Here is a 24072-nt window from a genome sequence, read left to right as displayed (position 1 = left end):
GGATGAAACAAACCATATCTAGCACCAAGAGATCTTAGAGGTGCTCGCAGAGACAAAAATTCCTTCCGTCGAGAGGCAGTAGCATTCGAAACATCCTGAGAAAGAAACACTCTCTGCCCTAACCAGGAGACTTGAGGCTTGGCTCTAGCCGCTGAAAGAACGGAGAGAAGATCCGTGAATTTCAAAAAAAGAATAATGACTCCCCTTGGTTTGGTTGACGTGGAAGAATGAGCGCCGAGTCTGTGAGCTCTCTGAATGTTAAGAGAGGTGGTGGGCGGCATATCCAAAAGCTTCGGAAGAAAGGAGGAGAAAAAGAGCACAGGATCATCCCCTTCCAAACATTCCGGCAAAACATAAATATGTAGGTTATTCCTCCTATTCCTGTTTTCCAACTCCTCAGTATGTTGTTGGAGCGCCAAAACAGACTTTTCCAAAGAGGTAACCCGTTGAGATGTAGACTGAAGATCCGAAATCTGTTGCTCCACAGACGTCACTGTATTATCCATGGATGACCATTTCTCTTCAAGAAACTGCATTTTATTATTTGTTTCCTCTACAAACGGGCGAAGAGCACGAATTTCCTCTAAAAGCATCTCCATGGAAATAGGGGGTGGCGATTTGTCTGGTGAGGAGGAGTCGTGTTTCAGACGCTGAGAAGAAGTTGATGGAGTTGAGGGTTTGTTGGAAGGCGGCTGCGCCAAAGAGGTGCGAGGGAGAGACACTCCCGCCATTGTGGCATCCCTGGGAGGAGAGTCCACCGTGGAAGAAAGTGAGGCTGTTGTCACCGGAGTGCTCCCCGAAGGAATAAAGACGAATTTTGGATTGCGTAACTTGCCCATAGTAAGTTAAATGCTTGCAACCATGGAGTAGATAAGGAGACTGTAGAGCAAGGAAGTCAAGAATATAAAGGAGCCCACTCACATGCCACACAGTAGCAATGACCATAGGAGAGCAGGGAGAGTGGCTAGAAAAAACAACTCAAGAGTAGACAAGGCAAACCATATACGATAGGCAAAGAAATGGCGACGTCTGCTGTGAAGGAGATTGATGAAGAAAAATGTCCAAAAGCTTGAATAAAATTAAATTACCACTGGAGGGTAGCCAAGTGCAGTTCTATATCCGCAAAAATTGGTGTCAACATCTTTAGGAATGCCCAAGTCAAGGCTTGATTGAGTATAGCTGGAGGAAAGCCATAGAGTCGTATTTAAGAGAGCCACAATATGAAGATTACCTCATTCCTGTGGTGTGCAGCAAAAAAGATTGAAAAACTCAGCTTCCAGGTAACAAAAGTGCATCCAAACGAGTTTGAGGAAGAAGGAGAAAGTGCTAGCAAAACACGAGCAATGCACTAGACAAAATGGCGGCCGCTCTGAGGGGAGAGCGAGCGCAGCCAAAAAAGGGTCCCTCTGACTCTAAAAACGGAAAAAAATAGCGCTCACCAGAAGCGCGCTGCCTTCTGCCACCGGAATCCATCCTCCAGGGTGCTCGGCATGCGAGTGAAGTCGGGACCAGGATAATGTGAAAGCTCCGGTGCGCCGGAGGTCCCGAGTCAGGCGGCCATCTTTGTCGGCGCCGTGACCACGCCCCCCAGTCAAGCCAATTTTTAAAAATGAGATGAAGAGCTATTTTCTTTTTAGGATGAGCCTATCAAAAGGCGTGTTGTCTGCTTACTAAGAACTTACAGTTGGCTTTGAGCCTACCCATTGTTACACAGTGACCTGCAGGAAGGGTCAGAATTTTTTCACATTGGCACCGGAAACGTACCATAGTCATTCAGAAGTAATCCATTACAGCCTTTTTACTTTTATCACTCTGGAAGTGTTTCCAAATAGTAACGCACATACCTTCTGCAAATATAGTTATATAAGTAATTCAAAACTGATCTCACACGTCTTAGTAACAGGAATTAGGTAATTAACTGATTAGGGATGAAGTAACTCGCCCAGAATCCAAGGATGATGGAGCCCCCAACCAGATGCAAAGCCGCTTCCCCAGCTTCAGAGTCGGCCACCCTAGCCGTTAAGCCACACCCTACATGTAGAGATTGCCCACACAATATGAGGAGTCAGACAATATTATAGTGTTCCTCTTCTACATAGAATAGTCACATAAACGATGTGCCTAGTCACGGCATGGCACATCATTTTTAAGAAATTGGCTAACTGCAGCTATATAATTGAGCAGTGAGTGCAGAGCGTAACTGCGGCTATGTCAACAGTAGCATTTTTTTTAAACAACAACAGGAGGTAATAGTGGGGGAGGGCACTGCACAGAGTAGGGCACTGCATGGAGTGCAGCTCGTTGCTGCATATATGTCAAGAAAAGCATTTTTTTTAAAACAGCGACATGAGGTAATGCTGGGGGAGGGCATCGAACGGAGTAGGGCACCGCACAGCATGTAGTTGCATCTATGTCGATAGAAGCATTTTATTTTTAAAGCAGCAACATGAGGTAATGGTGGGAGAGGGCACTGCATGGAGAGAAAAGGTAGCAAGGTGCAGGGGCACCAAAGACAGGAGTTGTACTTGTAGCAATGCAAACGCCAGCAGTAGGAAAAGAGTTCGTTCAACCAATAGAGATGCCCTGAAACCGTACGGTAACTGTGCTTGGGCGGTGCTCTGCAGCGTTCAAGGGAAGTGACATATCGGCTGCAGGAACCAGTCAGGAGGCGGTAAAGAAGACGGACACTGGAATCAGCATATGGTAAGTAGCAGGCGGGAAGAAAGTCATTCTATTAATAACTGCAGGTCATGCAGATAGCGCATGCACGCTGATGCTAGACCTAATAATCCTGGAGACCTACCAAATAAACCATAAAACTTTTGCAACACTAGAACCTGACATAAATAAATCAGATGGTCATTGCTGCTCCTCACCATTTCGGCACTACACTGAAGTGCTGGTGAGGCTTTACATGTTTCCTTCTAAAAGATTCCCTCTTGGCACCCTGCTCAGCCCTTGACAGATTGGTTACTAAAAACCGAAGCACGTTGCATTTCTTCTAACAGAAAATTCTGTTTTACTTGTCCTCCAGAAACGAAATCAACTTCCAACCTAGTCAAATTTAAAAAAAATTACTTGCTTCAAGACACATGCATCTGGCCACCCTAAAGTAACTGGAAACAATAGTGTTTGGAGGTCTAAAAAGACTACAAAGCAAAGACATTCTTCAGCTGAAAATCCGTTAATGTAAAACATTTTTAGCACTGAAGTAATGCTCCTTCCAGCTTGCATCCACGCTATGAACTTCCCCACCATCCAAACTCAGGATTCAAATCGGATCTCCTCTCCTTTGGGAAATAACAGAATATAAATTTCTTCTATACTGAGCATGCATTCCTATTTCTTTTCACACAATACATGACCTCCATTTGAATATGCAATAAGTTATTCCATCTTTAAAATGTTACACGTCTTAAGGATAATTGAAATTATGTTATGGTAACTTGTATGACACATTACACCATACCAACTGTAGACGTGAAAACAAAACTATTATCGTGCCTACACAGTAATAATGTAGACGCAACCTTAATGATGGGCACTCCTGGTTTATTGTCTGCAGCTGTGGCATGATGGTGCCAAGGTATGAGTGTAAACATTAACATAAAAATTGGTTCAGAAAAGACGAGTCCAATAAAAGTGATTTTATATAAAATGAATAAAAAATAATCGCCGGGAGGCACCACATCATAGTAATCCACAAGTAAATCAACAGATCAACGAAGCAAGAGATAGCAAAGATGTCTGGGTTGCATTTTTTGTGTCTCGTCACAGTGATTTTGGGAGCCTGCAAGACTTTTTGGACATTTTAGAATTCACGGTATGTAGCAGTGACTCTGCTACGTGGTGAGTGGGATTACGATTAGGATTCAGTAATAACAGCGCAAAACAAGCTAATGAATGACAGCACGTGTCAAATGTCAAAGCTTTGATAAAGTTATTATCCACAAAACACGTGGCGGATGAAGTAAACTGGGATTCAAGAACTGAAACATAAGACTACATGCTGAAGGATAAACGATTTAAAGTCAACAATTTTTTGTGGGTTTACATGTGGAAATTCTTGCGCAGTGCTGCCAAGTATTAAACATATTAGTAAAGTTGCACATCAGTGGGTAGCCTATGTTGGTGCCAGGGCCTTTGTTCTGTACTACACTATGTACAACATGTGTGTTAGTATAAACCACACCTATCACTAAAATCTAGGAGAGATACGTACTTGCGAAACCTACTACATTTGTAAATACTTGTTTTTCATGCGAATGTTTTAGCATACACTGACTCGCCATACTAGCACTCACAAATTCAGCTGTCTACACAGGCATTACTCAATTCCTTTGACCATGCACACCCAGTTAATTGAGCTGTAAACACCTTTGTTAATGAAGTGTTTACTCGTTGATCTACGCATCCATCCAGACGCCCATCCATTGACTCACCCGTTCATCCATCCTTACAGTCATTCAACTAATCGTCATACTCTACACTAAGACACAAATGTACTCGCTCCCCCGTTGCTGCTTTCTCGCATCCATTCACCCAACAACTCGCCACTCACTGATGATGTACTTTCAAATAAAAATAACCCTTACCTATTGGACTTTTGTGCTCCGTGTTATGTTCTTATTGCCATGAGTTGCTTGCCAACTCAGATGAATTTGGTACTAGAATAGCCCCACTAACCGTGATTACAGACACTACCTGTATACTTACGGACAGTCGGTGAGTCCACCCTTAATTGAGCCGTACACAACCTCGTAAATGAAGTGTTTACTCATTGATCTACGCATCCATCCAGACGCCCATCCATTAACTCACCCGTTCATCCATCCTTACAGTCATTCAACTAATCTTCATACTCTACACTAAGACACAAATGTACTCGCTCCCCCGTTGCTGCTTTCTCGCATCCATTCACCCAACAACTCGCCGCTCACTGACGATGTACTTTCAAATAAAAGTAACCCTTACCTATTGGACTTTTGTGCTCCGTGTTATGTTCTTATTGCCATGAGTTGCTTGCCAACTCAGATTAATTCTGTACTAGAATAGCCCCACTAACGGTGATTACAGAGACTACCTGTATACTTACGGACAGTCTGTGAGTCCACCCTTAATGGAGCCGTACACACCCTCGTAAATGAAGTGTTTACTCGTTGATCTACACATCCATCCAGATGCCCAGCCATTCACTCACCCGTTCATCCATCCTTACAGTCATTCAACTAATCGCCGAACTTTACACTAAGACACAAATGTAGTCGCTCCCCCGTTGCTGCTTTCTCGCATCCATTCACCCAACAACTCGCCACACACTGATGATGTACTTTCTAATAAAAATAACCCTAACCTATTGGATTTTTGTGCTCTGTGTTATGTTCTTATTGCCTTGAGTTGCTTGGCAACTCTGATGAATTGTGTACTAGAATAGCCTCCCTAACCGTGATTACGGAGACTACCTGTATACTTACGGACAGTCTGTGAGTTCACCCTCATAGTCGTTGTCCACTGTTACTCTTTTAACTCATATCATTTGGCAATAATTTTAGCTCATCTGGGCAGCGTAACGACCAATCCCACGTTTGTACATATTCAGTGAATTGTCAGGGAATGCTGCTAATATGTAAGGTGTCCTAGGATTCGAGCATTGGAGGGACCCGAGCCAATCCTAGTGCGCCCGGTAGTCAGAGGTTTTGATTGGCTGTGGATTCTACAAGTGTCTCAGTCTAAACCCTAGGTGTATCATATGCTGGCCAGCTGCAAGTGTGCGGGGTTTAGGTGTGAAAGAACTAAATACTAGCTGGTTGGAGACAGCTTGTTTCGGGCTGTGTAGTCCATTCTAGAGGGACGAGCGAGGGAGTGCAGGGCGTATTATGGCTTTACGTGGTGACTGAGCGATGGCTGGATGGTTGGACATTAACCATATGTGTAGCGGTCCAGTCCATGCAGGTGATGGGAGAGGAAAGAAGGAAAGATAAGGCATTAGAGGGAGGGGAATGGGGAGGTGAGTTTGTGGTTTAAAAGAGATAGAAGAAGAGGAAGGGAACGCAACGGACATCATGTGGTCATTTTAACATCATTGTAGAGCATTGAAGCACAGTAGTTTAAGTGAGAAGACCAATGCGAGAGAAAAAGACAGTAGGAAAAGGAAACAAGGAAAACAAGTTGAAAGACGCGCTCTGTGGTGAGGGAGGGGGAGGGAGTTGAAGCGCGCTCTGTGGTGAGGGAGGGGGAGGGAGTTGAAGCGCATGCAAAGCGAAGAGGCAAAGCGAAAGTGATCGCGATCAAGCGCGGCGAGCGATGCGCTTAATGAGCATGACGAGGAAAGCCATATGGCGCCTCTGCTTGTAAGCACGCACCCACGCCCATGCACTCAAGCTCTAGGCCGGCCATAGTAGCATTTTTTGAAGCCCTTACTAAAAGTCTCGCCAGACCATCGCATGCGCTGGGTCAGGCGAGACCTAAAAAGGTATAAAAACCACAAAAATGCAGAATGGAGCAGCCTGGGCCAACTGCAGCACACATCAATAACCCTCTGGAAGCCAGCTAACATCCAGGATGACCAGGATGAGAGCCATGATGCTTTGCTGGACCTGCGTCTGGAGCCTGGATGCCTTGCTGGACCTGAGCCTGGAGCCTAGATGCCTTGCTGGACTTGCCTCTGGAGCATGGATGCCTCTCTGGACCTGTGTCTGGAGCCATGTATGCCTCATTGGACATGCGCCTAGAGCCTGGATGCCTCGCTGGACCTGCGCTTGGAGCATGGATGCTTCGCTGGACCTGCGCCTGGATGCCTTGCTGGACCTGCGCCTGGAGCCTGGATGCCTCGCTGGACCTGCGTCTGGAGCCTGGAGTGGGATGCAGAGGAGCTGTGGAGTCGATGAGCCATAGACATTGAGGCAGGACAATCGTCTGTACCTGGTGGTGAAGTCTGGAAGGTCGCATGGAGACACGTTGCTGACCTGTGTGAGAAGACCACCTTGTGCAACTTGGAGCTGTCAATATTAGAGGCAGTCCTGCGCACCAATATAGGGAGGTCTGCATTGCATACTATGATCCACCACTAAACCGGGGTGCACAGAGAGGAATACCAACCGTGGATGCCACCTCTCTGCATCACATGCCGGATGATGTTGGGCTGGCCGGACGCTGTGGAGGGTGAGGCCCCTGATCTGTGCTGAACTTGTGTGATGGGAGCACTGCAACTTCACACCTAAGGGGGCCCTGTTGCATTAACTGCATCAGGAGGTTCACCAGCAGATTTGGCCAAGACTGCTGTAACCAGGCTTGTGAAATCCCTCCTGGCTGAGGTTCCTGCTTGCTGAGTCACAGATTTGAGAGAGTGCAGCGGATTGCGTCATGGTGTCAATGTCCAGGTAAGGAAAAGGTGGGACACATAGTGCAGGATGCCTGGGGGTCGGGTCCTCCAGGCCTAGCACACGTAGATGACGCACCCCCAGTGTCGGCTCATCCGCTGTTGTGGAAGAGCGCCGCCCCACTGCTTTGAAGCAGTGCAGCAGAGGAAAAAACATCACATGATGATAACTTACTGATGTAACCATGCTATGTTTCCCTTGCGGGTGGGAGGGTGGGTAGGACTGCTCCAAGCATGAGGCAAGGCATGGGCGGATTGGCATGCCCACTCAAGTGCTCAATGACTGTTTGGTAAGCCCACTCAGGCTGCCCAAAGCAGTCATGCACACTTCCCTGTTAATAATGAAGCCTTCATTACAGCCTGCATGGAGAACATGACCACCCCTCCAGCCCCTGGCTGCATGCCTTGTCCCGTTGCAAATAAACAATCCCACCGCTACATAGCAGCACTGTGATTGGCTCAGGGGAGGGAGCCTGGCTGCCTCTTCCTGTTCCTAGAAGCAGATGCAGGAGAGCAGGAGCAACGAAGAAACGTGTTCCGGCTTCGAAGCAAATCTTCCCTAATTGCTTTTTTACAACACCCGCTCACACACACATCCCCTCGTCCATGCCCCATCCAGTGTTCTTTCCAGCGTTTGCCACCTCACAGCTGTCAATTCCCCCTAGCACTTCTCAATGGCGGCTGCTGTGCGCTCATGCACAGTGGGCATACCGCCTGTGTGCCAAAGGCACATACGTGGTTGCGACGCATGCCCTAACATCGCATTCCATTCCCATGCATACATTGCGACAGTAGAGTAGGTGTTGCATAGCAGAGACATCAATATCACTCTACCCACATTAGTGAGTGCGACCCAAAACCTACCTTTGCACCCCAAACCAAACCGTGAACCCTGGAATTCCTTTTTGAGCCCCAATAACACACCAAAAATTCATATTTGACCAAATGCACACCCCAATTTTCATATTTTACCCCAAAACACCCCCCAATTTTCAGATTTTACCCCAAAACACACCCCAATTTTTGTATTTTTCCCCCTAAACCCATGACCACCCGAAAAACTTTAAATTACCCCGTTACTGACCTCACAATGTGTTGTAATCAAATGCGATGTACAGGCACCTGCGTTGTCAGAGTAGCGTTGTTAACGATGTACTGCCTGCGTTGTACTGGTCATCTCCTGTGCCAAAGTCAACCCACAGGCTCCGCCGTTTGCATCCGCCTGCCTCTGGACCATGCTCAGCACCAAGGAGCCTTCTTCTTGGATACTCCACCACTACGGCACCAGCACCCTCCTCGTCATCAACCCTGAATGTCCCCTCGCCTGTCAGGACCAACTTCTGCTCACTTACAGCTGCAGTAACACCATCAAGGAGCTCCCCGACCATCAAGGAGGAGGTATTGCCATCACCTACAGCAGCACATTCCGACTGACCATGCACTCTAATGACCCAAGGGTGACCATGGACCACCCCAACTCCCAGATCCTGACCAAGCCCAAGCACATACTCTGCAGCACCCTCATGTGCAGGCTCCTCAGGCCTTGGCCCCCCATTCTCCAATACCATTGTAGACCTCATTGCACCCCATATTCTCCCACCCAAAAATGACATTCTACTCGGTGAACTCATGTTCCACCTGGACAACCCCTGTGACCAGGACACAACCCCCTCCTGGGGAAGGTCACCTACATCAGCCGTAAGCAGCAGGTCACCTCAACAAGCCACATAGCAGAACACACGGTTGAGCAAGTCACCTCCACCAGCAGGAACTTCAACTACAGCCACAACTGTGGACTCCCCTAGACCGACAATCATTGGTAACATCACGTCTTCACCTTCCCTCAGCACCAACACTCCACCATTGCTTTCAAGCGATGACACCGCAGCGCACAGCCAGCACCGATGGATCTCCAACAGCGCCGACATTCGGGCAACCCTGATGGACGGCACTGCGTCAGTACCATCCGCCTGCCTGATGGCAGATGCAAGGGTGACACAGTGCCACAGGGATAGGCTGGCTCCATACATTGTTGGAGTTGCATCATGGTTGTGACATGACTGCAGCAATGCGTGACTTTAGCACAGACAGATATGTCAAGATTCCTGATGTATCTGTCATTACTTGCGTCATGGAGCGCTGTCCAGTGAATACAGTGCATCCATGCTGTCGCAACAAGGGCATAGTGAGAAGTGTTGCAACGCTGTCTTGTCGCAGCACTGCAACACTTTTCATTACTGGGGCCCAGGAATGCGCACTATCTCATTGATGATGCGCATTCCTGCACTGTAGTTTTGTCGCAGGGCAGCGCTGCAACATTGCTTGCAGCGCTGTCCTGCACCAAAAACCTGCTGAGATGTGGCCCCAAGTGTTATCCCCATTTTTAAGACCAGCTATTTTCTGGTCTTAAGCTACTGACTCTAACTGCAGTCTGAGACAGTTTTCTTGGTCTTCAGAAGTTCAAGGATCCCCTTGTGAATATGGAGTAGTGTTGTTTGCGTGCGTTTTTGCACGGGAACGCCTCTCCTGCATATAATTATCAGTAACAGAAGTCTCGATCTAAAAAACAGACGCTTTTGCCTAAACACTGTTGCTAACGGCTGTTAGCGACAGCTTGAGATTAAGGCGATAAAAATATTGCTGCTTTAAAAAAGTGCAGTTAACGCAGCGATATCGCCTTGAGAATATGCCCCTCGCTGTTTTACTTGGGAAAGTATAACCTGTACGACAAAAGACTTATAAGAAAGTAAATGCCAGGACCCTTCTCAGAAGGCCAATGCTGCTAGTACCACCTATTTTTTGAGCCAGCACCGCCAATGAGGGTACCAACACAACAACTAACTATTACACTCCTACAGGTGAGACAATTAAAATTATTTCAGGCCACACAAAGCTATAAAAATAGTATGGACCGCTGGAATTATCAATTTTTTATTTATATTGAATTATTCAACACTGTTGATGTCCTCACTTCAAAATAAACAAACAGTGTCACCATGTGGTGAACTGTTATAAGTGTAGGTGTTGAGAATTAAGTGCCGGTGCTGAATACCAGCTCAAATTAAGCACTGCGTACAAAGACAACTACAGTTCAGGCAGCAGGGATGCCTTCTCCCTGTCACTCAGGGCTAGTCACAGCCCAAAAAGCCACACTAAAACACAATACCCTCCTCACATCATCCATCGCCCAAGGACTGTCAACAGTGGGGAATGGGAAGTATGTGGTTCATGGAGAACGGTGTGGTTCCATCCCTTAGCTCAAGTGGGAATGTCCCCGCTGTCATGTAGGGCTCCTTTTTACCAAAAAATTGCGATTTGGGAATCTGTCAAACTGTTTTATTAAAACATGCCATGTTCCAACCTGGCACAGGCACACTTGAAGTGACAGTTACTTTTTACAAGTAAAGAACATAGTGACTGTGTGCCTGCGGCTGTGGGGTACCCTCACTCTCCCCACTACCAAAGGGGCACTAACATTTCATTAATCAGTTGACTGTAGCTGACCCATGAAAATGCCATCCCTTCAGGCAATTGCACTGGGAAAATAAAGATAGCAATGGTTGTTACCACCTGATGGCCACTATTTCAAGGCACAACTGCACCAGCAAAATACACATCATTTACAAGCTCAAAAAAAGGTAGGAGGATGGCTCTTGGATAAACATAGACTGCTATAAAAGTTATTACATTATAAAGTTCTAAGAGTTATTTTGTATAACCTTACGGCAATCAATGCCAACGATTACTAAACTCTAGTGTTGTTTTATCTTTCAAAAAAGCCGTATGGGTTCATGTGCGAACTCCCACCCAATCAAGATGCGCAGTGGCAGCATCAATATTTGCCGAGCAAGCACGTGACTCATAACTTCAGGGCCGGACTGCGAACCCAGAGCAGCCTTGCCAATTTTGACGGTCCTGCCCACCAGCTGCTTTTGTTTCTGGTGGCTGATATAGCAGCACTGCTGCTAAAACCGGCCCCAGTAACAACAAGCATTGGCCATGCCAATCGGTCTCGCCATATTTATGTATTTTGTGATTTTTTTGTTTTATTAAAATATTATAGTAATAATACAGTATGTTAGACATTGTAACATGTTTCCATACCCCAAAAATAAAAAAACAACGTAGAATAATTTTACTTAGCCACATACTATCCCTATGTAGCTGCTCTGTAACAATCATGCAGACGAAACCTAAATATATATAGCAAAGCCTTCCATCATTAGCCCTTAATTTGTAAACATTAAGGCTGGAGCTTAATTGACCCCCCTCACCCCAAAAGGTTATGGCTGTAAAAGCTTGCCCGACTTTCAATCCTCCCTAGTAAAAAATCTAAATTACATTGGGCCATACCCAAAACAATCAAACGGGACTATATAAAATATTTTATTTCGCCACTTTGTATCCCTATGTAGCTGCTCTGCAACAATTATGCAACTGAAAGCTACATTGAGATAGGCCCCTATTGTACCATGGAGCACTGCTTTTTACACCCTGCCCTTTATTTGTAATCCATTCAATGCCGGGGCTCACATAAAAACATATAAGAATAAAGCACATACTAGCACTGTTTTGAGGCTTTCAATAATGAGCCACCTAAAATCAACATAACGATATCAGTAGAAGACGTCACTTGTGTTGGCAAAAGCTACATGTACTACTAAACTTTCTGTAATACATGATCGATATGCACCTAAGTAAACGGACATGGCAGCAAACTCAACAGTGTAAAGTGAAGCCAGACAGCAGACTAAAGAGAGGCCAGACAAAGTGTTTCTAATGAGTGCTCACTTTGCACCTAAGTAGACAGAGAGGGCAGAAAGACAAACAGGTTGAAGTGAATGTATAGAACACAACAAAAAGAAGGCAGACAAGATTGTTATCAACATAGCGGCCACATGACTTACTAATTCACAGTGGGCTGTTAGATGTTAGCCATACAACCCATAGGGAAGGCTTGCAACCGAAATAAAACAGTATCCTTAAAGGAAGCAAGTTATTTTTAGCTTGGGCAAGGCAAACAACTGCTGTTTTCCCTCTTAGTTTGTTGCTGAACAAAAACAATTTAAGCTTCAAAATTTCCTTTGCACTAAAATAAAAGTTGACTATTTCTGAACAGTACACTTCCTCACGTAACCACATACTATCCCTGTTTACCTGTTCTGCAACAAATATGTAACCAAAAGCAACATTTAAATATGACACAATTTCATCATGGAGCATAGCAATGAACACGGTACAGGCCTTAATTTGTAAAACATTAAATGCTGGAGCGCAGATGAAAACCTTTACAAATGATATTACGAGCACAAAAGATAGCAGAGCGGTAAATCCTCTGATGCAAAAAATATGTAAAAACATCTGACATCGCCACTTTCAATCCCTGTGTTGCTGAATTGCTACAATCATGCATCTGAAACATAAACTTATATAATCGGTTATTGCAAAATGATGCAAAGCCTTTTGCCACTAGCCCTTTATTTGTAAACATTAAATGCCGGGGTTTCTAATCAACTCCCCCCCCCCAAAAAAAAAACGGGACACCTGCAAAAACAAGTCAAAATTATTTATATACCCCTTTGTAAAAAAAACTTTACAATACATTAACATAAATACAAGCTAACACGTGGCATGCTGATACAATAAAAGCGGACGATATGAAAAATGTAACTTTGCCACACTATCCCTATTCAACTGTCTCAGCAAAAATTATGCAACTGAAGGTTGCATTAATATAGTCCGCTAATGTAACATAGAGCGCATGTTTTTATACACAGCCGTTTTTTTTATAATACATAAAATCATGTGATTCACATGAAAACATAAAAAACAAATGCCCCTTGCTATCACTGTTTTTATGTATTTAATAAATATGCAGCTCTAATCTACATTAAGATATCGGTAAACAACGACACTTGTGCTTGCAAAAGCTATATATAATATAAAACTGTTTGTAATACACGCTTGATGTGCATCCGAGTAAACCCAAAATAAAAGTGTGAAGTTAAGGCAGACAGCAGACTAAAGAGAGGCCATACACCCAAGAAGACGCAGATGGCAGCAAGACAAACAGGTGCCGATCACGATCCGGTAAAAAAATTGCCCGTCCGACTCGTATCCGGTCTTTTTACCGTACGAATCGTACAAGTGCCGTACAAACTGGCAATCAGGATTCGCATGGTAAAAAGCCCATACGAGTCGCATTGGGGATGATTCCCCACACGTCCTCGGGTCGGAAAATGTGTCCGACACCTCCCCGGGCGATTTACCGTACAAACGTGAAAAGTGAAGTCCGACCGCGCAATTACGATCCATCCCGTGCGTCCGATGTCACAACCGTATGGAAAAAACACCGTCCGCACCGAACTCCCATAGCAACCATGGAGACATGTGCCCGCATACGCGCCGTACCCCCTCCAGCCCCCGTGAGTATGGTGTATACCCCCCGTGTATGTACGGTGCGTACCCCCCATGTATGTACGGTGCGTACCCCCCGTGTATGTACGGTGCGTACCCCCATATGAACGGTGCATACACGCTGGGGGTTCGCACCGTACATACACGGGGGTACGCACCGTACATACACGGGGGGTACGCACCGTACATACACGGGGGGGTTCGCACCGTACATACACGGGGGGTACGCACCGTACATACACGGGGGGGTTCGCACCGTACATACACGGGGGTATGCACCGTACATACACGGGGGGTACGCACCGTACATACACGGGGGGGCTCGCACCGTACTCACGGGGGCTGGGGGGGGTCGGCGCGTACTTACGGGGCTGGGGGGGTCGGCGCGTACTCACGGGGGCTGGGGGGGGGGTTCAGCACGTACTCACGGGGGCTGGGGGGGGGTACGGCGCGTACCGGGCCCCCAATTCCACTCGCATCGCGGCGTACTTCGCTTTTACGGCACTTTTCGGGTGCCGTAAAAATATTGCCGTCCGGAGCGCTGTTGGTTCGAATCGTACTTCCTGGTTCGTGAAACGCGGCCTGAGAGCGTCCCGACGTCACATCGGCGCTTTCCCCGGATCACATTTGTATGTATCTTTTCGTCGGTCGGTGTTTTGTACGACTCGTACGGAAATGGTGTTTCCGTGCGAATCGTACTTGCATGTTTGTAAAGTTTTACAACCGGGTACGAGTCGGACGGAAAAAAGCCTCCGTCCGACGGTTCGTACCCGGTTTTTGCCGGATCGTAATTGGCACCATAGTGTGAAGTGACTGAAGCCAACAAACTAAAGAGAGACCGCACAAGATCCTTATCAATATTGCCTCCACATGATTTACTAATTCACTGTGGGCTGTCAATTACTAGCCATATAACCCAGTAATAAAAAAGACTTATAAAGAAACCCAAACAGAATTCCTAAAACCCGCAAGATGTTTATCGCTTGAGCAAGGCAACATCTGTTGTTTTCACTCTTAGATGTTAGAAAAAAAAAATGGCAACGCAAGTTTTAAATCCTCCTTTGCACTAACTTATTTAAATGTATTTGCAGTAAAACCACACATTACTTCCTACTATACACACCAAAAACAAAGCGGCCTATTTGTAAGCATTTAACACATCCAATCCTTCTTTGTTATAACATCATTTCTTTCTATACCCCCTAACAAAAAGGCAACTATTTCTTAACATATATTTTCCCCAACAAACCCATATACTATCACTGGTTATCTGCTCTGCAACAACTATGCAACTAAAAGCTACATTTAAATACTACGTAATTACACCATGGAGCAAGGCCTAGCACACAGAGACCTTAATATGTAAAACATTAAATACCAAGGCTCACAATAACTGTAAAAAAAACACACATTACGAGCGCGAAAGGAAGCAATCATTTAAATCACCCTTTGGAAAATGTAATTTTAAATCTCTTTGCATCAAAACCAAACATTACTTCGTACAGTGAGTCCCACACTAACTGCCCTATTTGTAAGCATAAAACACCCCCACGTACTATACTTGTTTAGCTGCTCTGCAACAATTAGTTAACTAAAAGCTGAATGAACGTATGCAGACATTGCAACAGAAAGCCTTGCCTTTCACAACAATGCCTTAATTTGTACAACATCTGATGCCGAAGCTCACTTAAAAAGTTTTAAAAAAGTCGCATTAGCACCATAAAAATAAACAAAACAGTAAATCCTCCTTTGTTAACATAAAGGGGCAGATTTATGATAACTGGCGCATCCCTGCATATCAGCAGGGATGCGCCAGTTATTGTACGCCACAGCTTCGCCACCATGGATGCGCCTCATTTACAATGCGGCGCACCATGGGGCAAAAACGGCACAGATGCGTGACGCATCTGTGCCGTAAAAGTGGCGCATTGCTGGAGTTGCGTCGCAAGCGCGACGCAGCTCCAGCAATGCTTTGGGGGGACCTATCTTCACAATGCTGCGTCAATCCTTACGCCTGCTTCAAGCAGGCGCAGGGTTTTGACGCAGCATGGGCTCAAAAGTGACTGAGTGAAATCTTGTAGATTTCACTCAGCCACTTTTAGGAGGCGTTCCTGCGATGGAACGCCCCCCCCTGCACAGGTACGCCTACTGCTGGCACAGGGCTTTACAACGTGACACATCTCTCTGATGTGTCACGTTGTAAATACCCCGCAACATGGCGCAGGATTTGCGCCGCCGCTGCGTCACAAAAGTGACGCAACGGCGGCGTAAATGAGGCGCAAGGGCCTCATAAATCTGCCCCAACTTTTTTATATCCCACCCTCCCCCCCCCCGTAAAAAAGCAGACTATTTGTGGACGTTATACTTTTCTACGCACAAATGTACTATAAAAAAAAATCCCAAAATACTGCGCGCACATGATTTAATATTTCCCAAACTATTAGGTATACACATTGTGTGCACACGACTTAATGATTACCAAAGTGTTTGTTATACACATTGTGTGCACATAACTTAAAAATTCCCTAAGTGTTTGTAATGCACGCCCGCGTTGCCTTTAAGTAGACAAAAATAGCAGCCAAACGAAGAGTGAAAAGTAAATGTAGACAACAGACTACGCAGAGGCCCCAAAAAACCATCATACACATTGCGTGAACATGACTTAATAGCTAATTTTGTCTATAGCTCACAAAGCGTTTGTAAGGCGCGCTAAATTTGCAGTATATTACACTGTGATCCTAGCTAAACGTAAATGTATGCACTCGATTTGCATTAATGCACACAAAGATCACAGATCAACGTAAATCCCTTAGATAAAGAAGCAAACAGAATCCACAGCAAAATGCAAAATCAAAAAAAGTTCACCCAAAATATTAACAACCAAACGTAAATACCGTCGTGAATAAAATAAACGGAATCATTAAAAAAATGCATGCTCTATTTGCCTCAAAGTACACAGAAATCGCATCCAAAGTGAAATACCTTTGCTCAATTTGCATTAAATTAACACGAAATCGCAACCAAGCGATAATGAAGCAAACAAAATTCATCACAAAAATGCGACTCAGTTTGCATTAAAGAAAACAAAGATCGCAGCCAAACGTTAATCCCTTAGCTGGAGTTGCTTTAAAGTAAACGTAAATCCCTTCGATGAAAAAACCCAAACTAAATCCCATTACAAAAATGCGCGCTCGGTGTGCATTGAATTACACAAAAAAAGTACACAGAGATCGCAGCAGCAAAACTAAAACACCTTTGCTTGATTCGCATTAAATTAGACAGAGATCGCAGCCGCACATGAATATGTCCGATATTGAAGCAAACAAAATACATCACAAAAATGCGCACTCGGTTTGCATTAAAGTAAACAAAGATCAAAGCCAAACATAAATACCTTCACAGAACTTACATTAAAGTAAACAGAGATCACAGCTGAACTAATACTTAAGGAAAGTGGAAAGCAAACAACGTACCTACAAAAAAAACACAAAATGCATTGCCTTCGGAAACCAACCACGTCAAAGCCAGAAAAAAGTCCAAGGACACCACCGTATCTTTTCAAACAACGAAGTAATACGAGCAGGTGCGGCCTTAGGCATATGCAAGCTGTGCACCTGCACAGGGCCGCCAAACCCCAGGGGCCACCACGAGGAGTCGGATACAATGCATATTCGTGGCGACCCTGGCAGGGATTTGGCGGCCTCCGGCTGAGCCGGAGGCCGCCAAATCCCTGCCGGGGCCCCCTACCTACGCTCCCTGCACAGGGCCACCATGAGCCTAGAGCCGCCCCTGATACGAGTAAAGGGGCCAATAGCTCTAGGCGTGAACAAGTCTCCAAAAGGAGGGACCTATAACACATTTCACCAACCACAAGTCAAGACGGTTTAAGTGACGCACGAACTAATGAATGGAAAGTCCAGGAAAAAAAGGGGCGGTTACAAACATGGTATAGCGTATACAGCATCTTTCGACGAGACAGCGCATGCGCTGCCTAGCCGAGACCTAAAAACTGACCCGCTGCAAAATCGTCCCTCACCCTTCCAGTCTCCCAGGGAAAAACCTGATGCCTGCTACGACCAGTCGGGCCCTGCATAATATAATATAACGTGTATTTGCAAAGCACAGGACTCAAGAAATTCCTGTTACTGTCATACTTGGCTCTGTTATAGTATTGGCTAGAAGACTGCACAAGTGTGAAACAATGTACAATGTTGAAACAGAGAACCCTAGGGCATAAACTAAAGCCACTGCTTGCCAGCAGTGCACCCCTAAAACAAACATTAATGACTGCCCTCACCAATTGTCGAAGATGTGCGACAAAAATACCATAAGATACTCAGTCCTACAATGCGAGACACCTACCACGGGCACCAGGGGTGTGGGGTAGAGGATTTCCCCTCCAAGCAGCAAATAGTTGGGTCTGACAAAGTATTGTTGCCTAGGGTGGTACTCCCCATTGCATTGCCCAGCTGATGAGCCCTCTATTTGTCTTTCTGACTCAATGTTATTTTCATTTTAGCCGGAATAACAAAGAGGGACGTGGTGAAAGCTGCTCCAGGTAAGGATTCCTCACAAGAAGCACTAGGATGGGTACATGACATCTTGGTGAGTTTGACTAATTCATGAAAAGAGTGGCCACAAGTAAGACTTGACCTGCCCTGAATCATTGAATCAAGAATGTCTACCCTCAGTAAACACAAGTATGGCACCCGGGAATGTAAGGCCAGAAGTTGGCTGGTAGAGGACTGAGCCGCGCTGTCAAAGGCTTTATGCAATCGAGCAAATTCAATTAAAATCCCTTCCCTGCCTCATTGCCAACCAGTGAAGATCTTTGTGCACATGTGAATTATTATCATTTTTCTGAAGATAATAAATAAGACTGACTTCTGTGCTCTTTAAATGTTAGTTATGGAAAATCCAGCAGGCCTATGTGCAGACCTCTTTAGTAGTACAGTCTAGATTTTTAGAGACATATTGACAGATGTATCAACCATTTTTTCTGTCGGAAACAATGATTAGAAGTTTTCGACAACAAAAATGATGGGCCTTATTTACCATACATTGACGGAGGGCAGTGCAGCAAGCCTTCTTGCTGCGCTGCCCTGTGTCTAAATAAAAGGGCAGAAATGCGCTGTATCTACAAGATACAATGCATTCCTGTCCTTATCCCCTGCGCTGGCGCACAAACAGCAGCCATGCGCCAACACAGACACCTTTACGCCATGGTGCACGGGTGCCTGCATTGCAGGGATGATTGTTGTTGTGCAAGAAGGGACACATTCCTGCACAAAAATAATCATTAATGTGGAAGAGGTGTGGCGCAGCGGCCAGGGAGCCTGACTCCAGACCACAGGGTTCATGGTTCAATCCCTGGCGCCAGGCTAGCCCAGCACCATGTGACTCTGGACAATAGCTTGCTAAATCTTCCAGATGGCCCCAGCGCAGGGAAACCTCTCCAGAGGTAGCTGTGCGCTTTACAAATGTTGGCATTTACATTCGTTTTGCTCCTACTACATGTGCTTTAGAATGCTGCATGCAATGGAAATAGCAAAAAAAACAGGAGAAATTAAAGTATTTCATCTCATTCTGCCACCCCTACACCGCCACTGGAGAGGCGTAGGACTCATCACCTGTTTTACGACACTTTGTAAATTTGGATGAGGGTCAGGTTAGGTTCCATTGATGTTGAGTGGAACACACACAGCAACATCCATGGCGCACCCCTTTCATGCTGAATAATGTGTGTAAGGGGCCCACATTACAGGGCCATGAAAAGTTAGGCCGGTATCTTTACGTAGCCTTGTAAATAAGGTCAGGCACGCTGTGCCACTGGTGCATCCCAAAAAAGTGGTGCACGGGCCGCGCGATGGACTTGTAAATGAGGCCCTAGGTTTTTAAATGTTTAATTGCTTTTTGGGAATAAGGACTCTTTTATTGACTTTTAAATTGGGACTGCAAATCCATACCTCTTTGATGTTGGAAGAGGTGTGTTCTAGGCACCTCTTCAAAATGCCAATTCAGTATGAGATGTATAAATGTTTGGAAGCAAAATCCATTCTCATACATTAAAAAGGTAATGTCTCTTGAGTTGGAGTGGTAACCCAATTGCAAAAGGGAAGAAGTCCCACCAGAAGCCCTTTACTTTTGTGGATTCATAAAATTGTTAGGGAATAGACATTTGTCCAGTAAACTGAAAAGGTACACTTTGTTTTGGGAAATGCAGCATTAAGGAAAGCGGGATGGATTTTAAAAGAAAAAGAAAGGTTAATTGAATAGCAATCACAGCCTGGTGATCTGCTGCCCCTAGCTTACCATAATTTACATGGTCGCCTTCATTCAGTGTATGCCTTTCAGCCTACCTCATTAGTATTCATCACAGGTCAGTTCATAGAAATTCTTTAAAGGTCTCAAAATTACTTTTTTTTCAAATTGAAACTAGTTCTTTGTCAGAGGTAAATAGTACATCTGGCCCATAAATACATGAATGAGAATCCAAAGCAGTTTAATTTCCATAGTCCACGCTGATGCTTGTCCTAATGACCACCTATAAAATGCACTACATCCTGGTGACTTGCTCCTGTTATTTCAAGCAGGCCCCAAGTCTAGTGCATCATAGGTGCTTTGTACCCATGCCACCCAGATACCCCGTTGAAAGTGACCCTTATACTAAGGTAACTGAGACCACCTTGACACACTGAACCACTAGCTCAGGCCCAACATAGCTTTGTCAAGCCAGCCGCACACTATTTCACCACCTACCCCTCTCCAGTCCCTCCTTTCTTCTTCTCTCCCTTCGTGATGCATGTATATTACATTACTTATTGTTTCACCACAGGCCAGTGGAGGTAGGTGGTGTTTGTTTTGTAACACTCTCTTTCATATAAAAAATAAAAACAGATCTATAACCTAAAAGTTATTACATTATAAAGTTATAAGAGTTATTTTTTATAACCTTTTGGCAACCAATACCAACTTTTACAATACTCCAGTGATATTCTAACTTTCAAAAAGCCTTTATAGGTTGTATTTATTGCATTTAAAAAAGAAATCCAATGCCAATAATATTAAGAGTTTCACAAAAATGGAGCGTGTTTTTTAAAGTTGTAAGATCTTTTGAAGTTCGTTAACATTCATTCTTTACTTTTTCAAGAGCGTGTTGTAGTTACAACTGGAAAAATCACGTGTAGATCTGGCTAATAACAATATCATGTGCGAGCCGCCAACCAATCAAGATCCGCAGTGCAATATGTGCCGAGCAAGCATGCAACTCATAGCATAAAGAACATTTGTAAAATGCATGACTCATGAAATTCCTGTTATTGTTATTCTTGCCTTTGTTATGTAGTATTGGCTAGAAGACTGCACAAGATAGAAACAAGGCACACAGTTGACACAGAGAGCCCTAGGGCATAAACTAGAGCCACTGCATGCCAGCACCCCAAGACAAACATTAATGACTGTACCCTAACCAGTTGTTCAGGATGTGCGAAATAGTGTGACAAAAATACCATAAGATACTCAGTCCTACACTGTGAGACCACGGCACCAGGGGGAGGAGGCAGCGGATTTCCCCTCCAAGCAGCAAGGGGTTGAGTCTGACAAAATATTGTTGCCTAGGGTGGGACAACCCATTGCATTGCCCGGCTGATGAGCCCTCCATTTGTTTTTCTGACTCAATGTTATTTTCATTTTAGCTGGATTAACACCGCAGGACGTGGTGAAAGCTGCTCCAGGTAAGGATTCCTTACAAGAAGCACTTGGATGGGTACATGACATCTTGGTGAGTTTGAGTAATTCATAAAAAGAGTGGCCACAACTAAGACTTGACCTGCCCTGAATCATTGAATCGAGAATGTCTACCCTCAGTAAACACCAGTATGGCGCCTGGGAATGTAAGGCCAGATGTTGGCTGGTAGAGGACTGAGCCGGGCTGTCAAAGGCTTTATGCAATCGAGCAAACTCGCTTAAGATCCCTTCCCTGCCTCATTGCCAACCAGTGAAGATCTTTGTGCACATGTGAATTATTATAATTTTTCTGAAGTTAATAAAAAAGACTGACTTGTGAGTTCTGTGCTCTCTAATTGTTACCTAGGGAAAATCCAGCAGGCCTAAGCACAGACCTCTTTAGAAGTACAGGCTACATGTTCAGAGACATATTGACAGATGTATAAACCATTTCTTCAGTCAGAAACACTATGGTTAGAAGATTTCAATAGCAAAAATGATGGGCCTCATTTACCATATTTTGAAGGATGGCAGCGCAGCAAACCTTCCTGCTGCGCTCCTCTGTGTCTAAATAAAAGGGCAGGAATGAGACATTTGTAGAAAAACGTGAATGAGTCCTGCTAAAGCACTGCCTGGGAGCCCAAAGGGGAAGAAATATTAAAGCATTTGCATCCTCCATCATTATATGAGGAGTAGGAGAATAATATGAATGAATATTGCATTTATACTTTATACACAGGATTTGAGGTCAGGAGGGGCCCAAGACTGTCGAACATAAGTAAATCAGGGGTTCTCAATCACCTAGCGTTATCACTTGTTTTGCTCCTCCATTGAAGTAGCTGTTGTTTGTATGTTGAAAGTCGTTGTCAGCTCACTGAGCAACACTTGATTTCTTCTCTGTACCTTTCTCTGAGTTTTTGCGAGTTTGAGGCAAGAAGGCTCAGTAAGTTAATGCTTGTTGCAGACATCTGCAATGGTTTGCAGGTCATACGTTTGGTTCCCAGCAAAGCCAGCTTACTCTTACCTCCTTGGAGGCCAGGGTATGGAGTAGCATTATATTTGGTAACACCCCAAGTTACCAATAATGAAAGAAATCTGTGAGGTATTCAGTATTGTTATCTCAGTCTTCTATAAAGTTCTTTGGTTATACTGAATAAGCAACTACCTACGTCATTATCAAATTAAACCTCTTGATGTCATAACTACACTTTCACAATTGCTTTATTAACCATCTTGCTTTCTCAAATTTTCTGGGAAACCACTATTTTACCACTCAATTTTCAAACATTTCTCAGGGGAGAACCCCAGGAGTCACGTTATTCGCCACACTTGCTCATCACCGGGTACTCCTCCAGAACTGTAAGACCAGCTCTTTCAAATGACACTAGCCGTCACTGTGTGCAGTGCAGAGTACTCTACTTCTGGCAAATAAACCTTTAATTAAAGTGTCTGTGAATCTCACTATCCAGCAAGAGGCAAAACAAATATCTGAATGAAGAATTAGTGACGCACATCTAGGCCTTATTTGGCAGTAGTACCTGGCGTGGTGATGTGAATTATGTATTCTTGAAATCTTTATTTCATGTTCTTCAAACATTGGATACAAAACAAAGACTTAAGGACTAGCCCTACCCCTGGTTTGAATTTCGAAAACATCCTTTGCTTGTTCTGCTCCATTGGCCATAGTACTCCGGGTTTTCACTTTAAGACAGTTGAAGGGTGCTAGAGAGACACACAGAGAATTCCTTCTGTTGGAACACTGCAGAGGCCACAATGAAGTGCTTCATCCTACTCCTTGCTTATGTGACTGTCACACATGGAGGTTAGAAAACAGGCATTAAACTGTGCTTTATTTATTTATATAACATTTTCATGTAACTCTCCTGCATTAAAATGGATCAAGCTGCTTTATGAAAAACTAAGAATCAAATGCAATAGAATTCAGTAGATAAGCAGAAAAGGTAAGTATGTATATGTTTCTTCAAGGTGAGTAAAGATGTAGGCTGAGTCCTTAAGTTCAGAGTCTCCAAGGGTTTGAGAAAGTTTGTTTTTTGCCCTTCAATATTTCAACCTGCATTTATCCGTTTTTTGGTTTTATTGCTCATTTAATTGATATTTATTCAAAATTATTGTTGATTAAGTGGAAATAAATGAAGTTGTAACTCATCCGTTCCACATGTATTCATAGTTTAGGCTATTGCCTGCGTTGCTGCATTGGCTGCGTGCTCCCAGTTGTTTACAAATGAACACAGAATGGAACTCAACTGATTTCTAGATTCATCTAAAATCTAAAACTTGGAGAGTCACTGCAGGGGCGTAACAAACACCCCCGCAGCCCCCGCCGTGCGGGGGGGGCCCCCACTCTTTAGTAAGTGAAGGGGGCCCCCTCAGCTCTTCGGTAGAGAGCTGTGAGAGAGAGAGGCTTGCTCTAAATCAAGCCTCTCTCCCTCTAAAGCAGCAAAAGCAGTCTGCACGGAGCTCCTCGCGGGACCCAGGACTGAAGAGAAACACAGCAACAAGTTACATAGTTTCTCTTCAGTCAGAGCCCGCTG

At 44.7% G+C, this 24072-nt stretch overlaps 1 protein-coding gene across 2 annotated transcripts in view; it reads left to right on the top strand.

The window, feature by feature from the left end:
• The window catches only part of LOC146859223 (uncharacterized), a 121927-nt gene that overhangs the window by 49880 nt on the left and 47975 nt on the right, over window positions 1–24072 (top strand). The window contains exons 4-5 of one of the 2 annotated variants that reach the window (XM_085649912.1): window positions 18315–18353; window positions 21490–21528. In XM_085649912.1, the coding sequence (XP_085506038.1) occupies window positions 18315–18353; window positions 21490–21528 (78 nt within the window). The remainder of the gene's footprint in view (window positions 1–18314; window positions 18354–21489; window positions 21529–24072) is intronic. The other variant, XM_085649913.1, reaches the window with a different exon arrangement.

This window comes from Triturus cristatus, chromosome 3_2, assembly GCF_964204655.1.
Source record: "Triturus cristatus chromosome 3_2, aTriCri1.1, whole genome shotgun sequence".
Lineage (NCBI taxonomy): Eukaryota > Metazoa > Chordata > Amphibia > Caudata > Salamandridae > Triturus > Triturus cristatus.
Note: the sequence above shows the minus strand (reverse complement) of the source record. Positions and strands in the feature narration are given on the sequence as shown.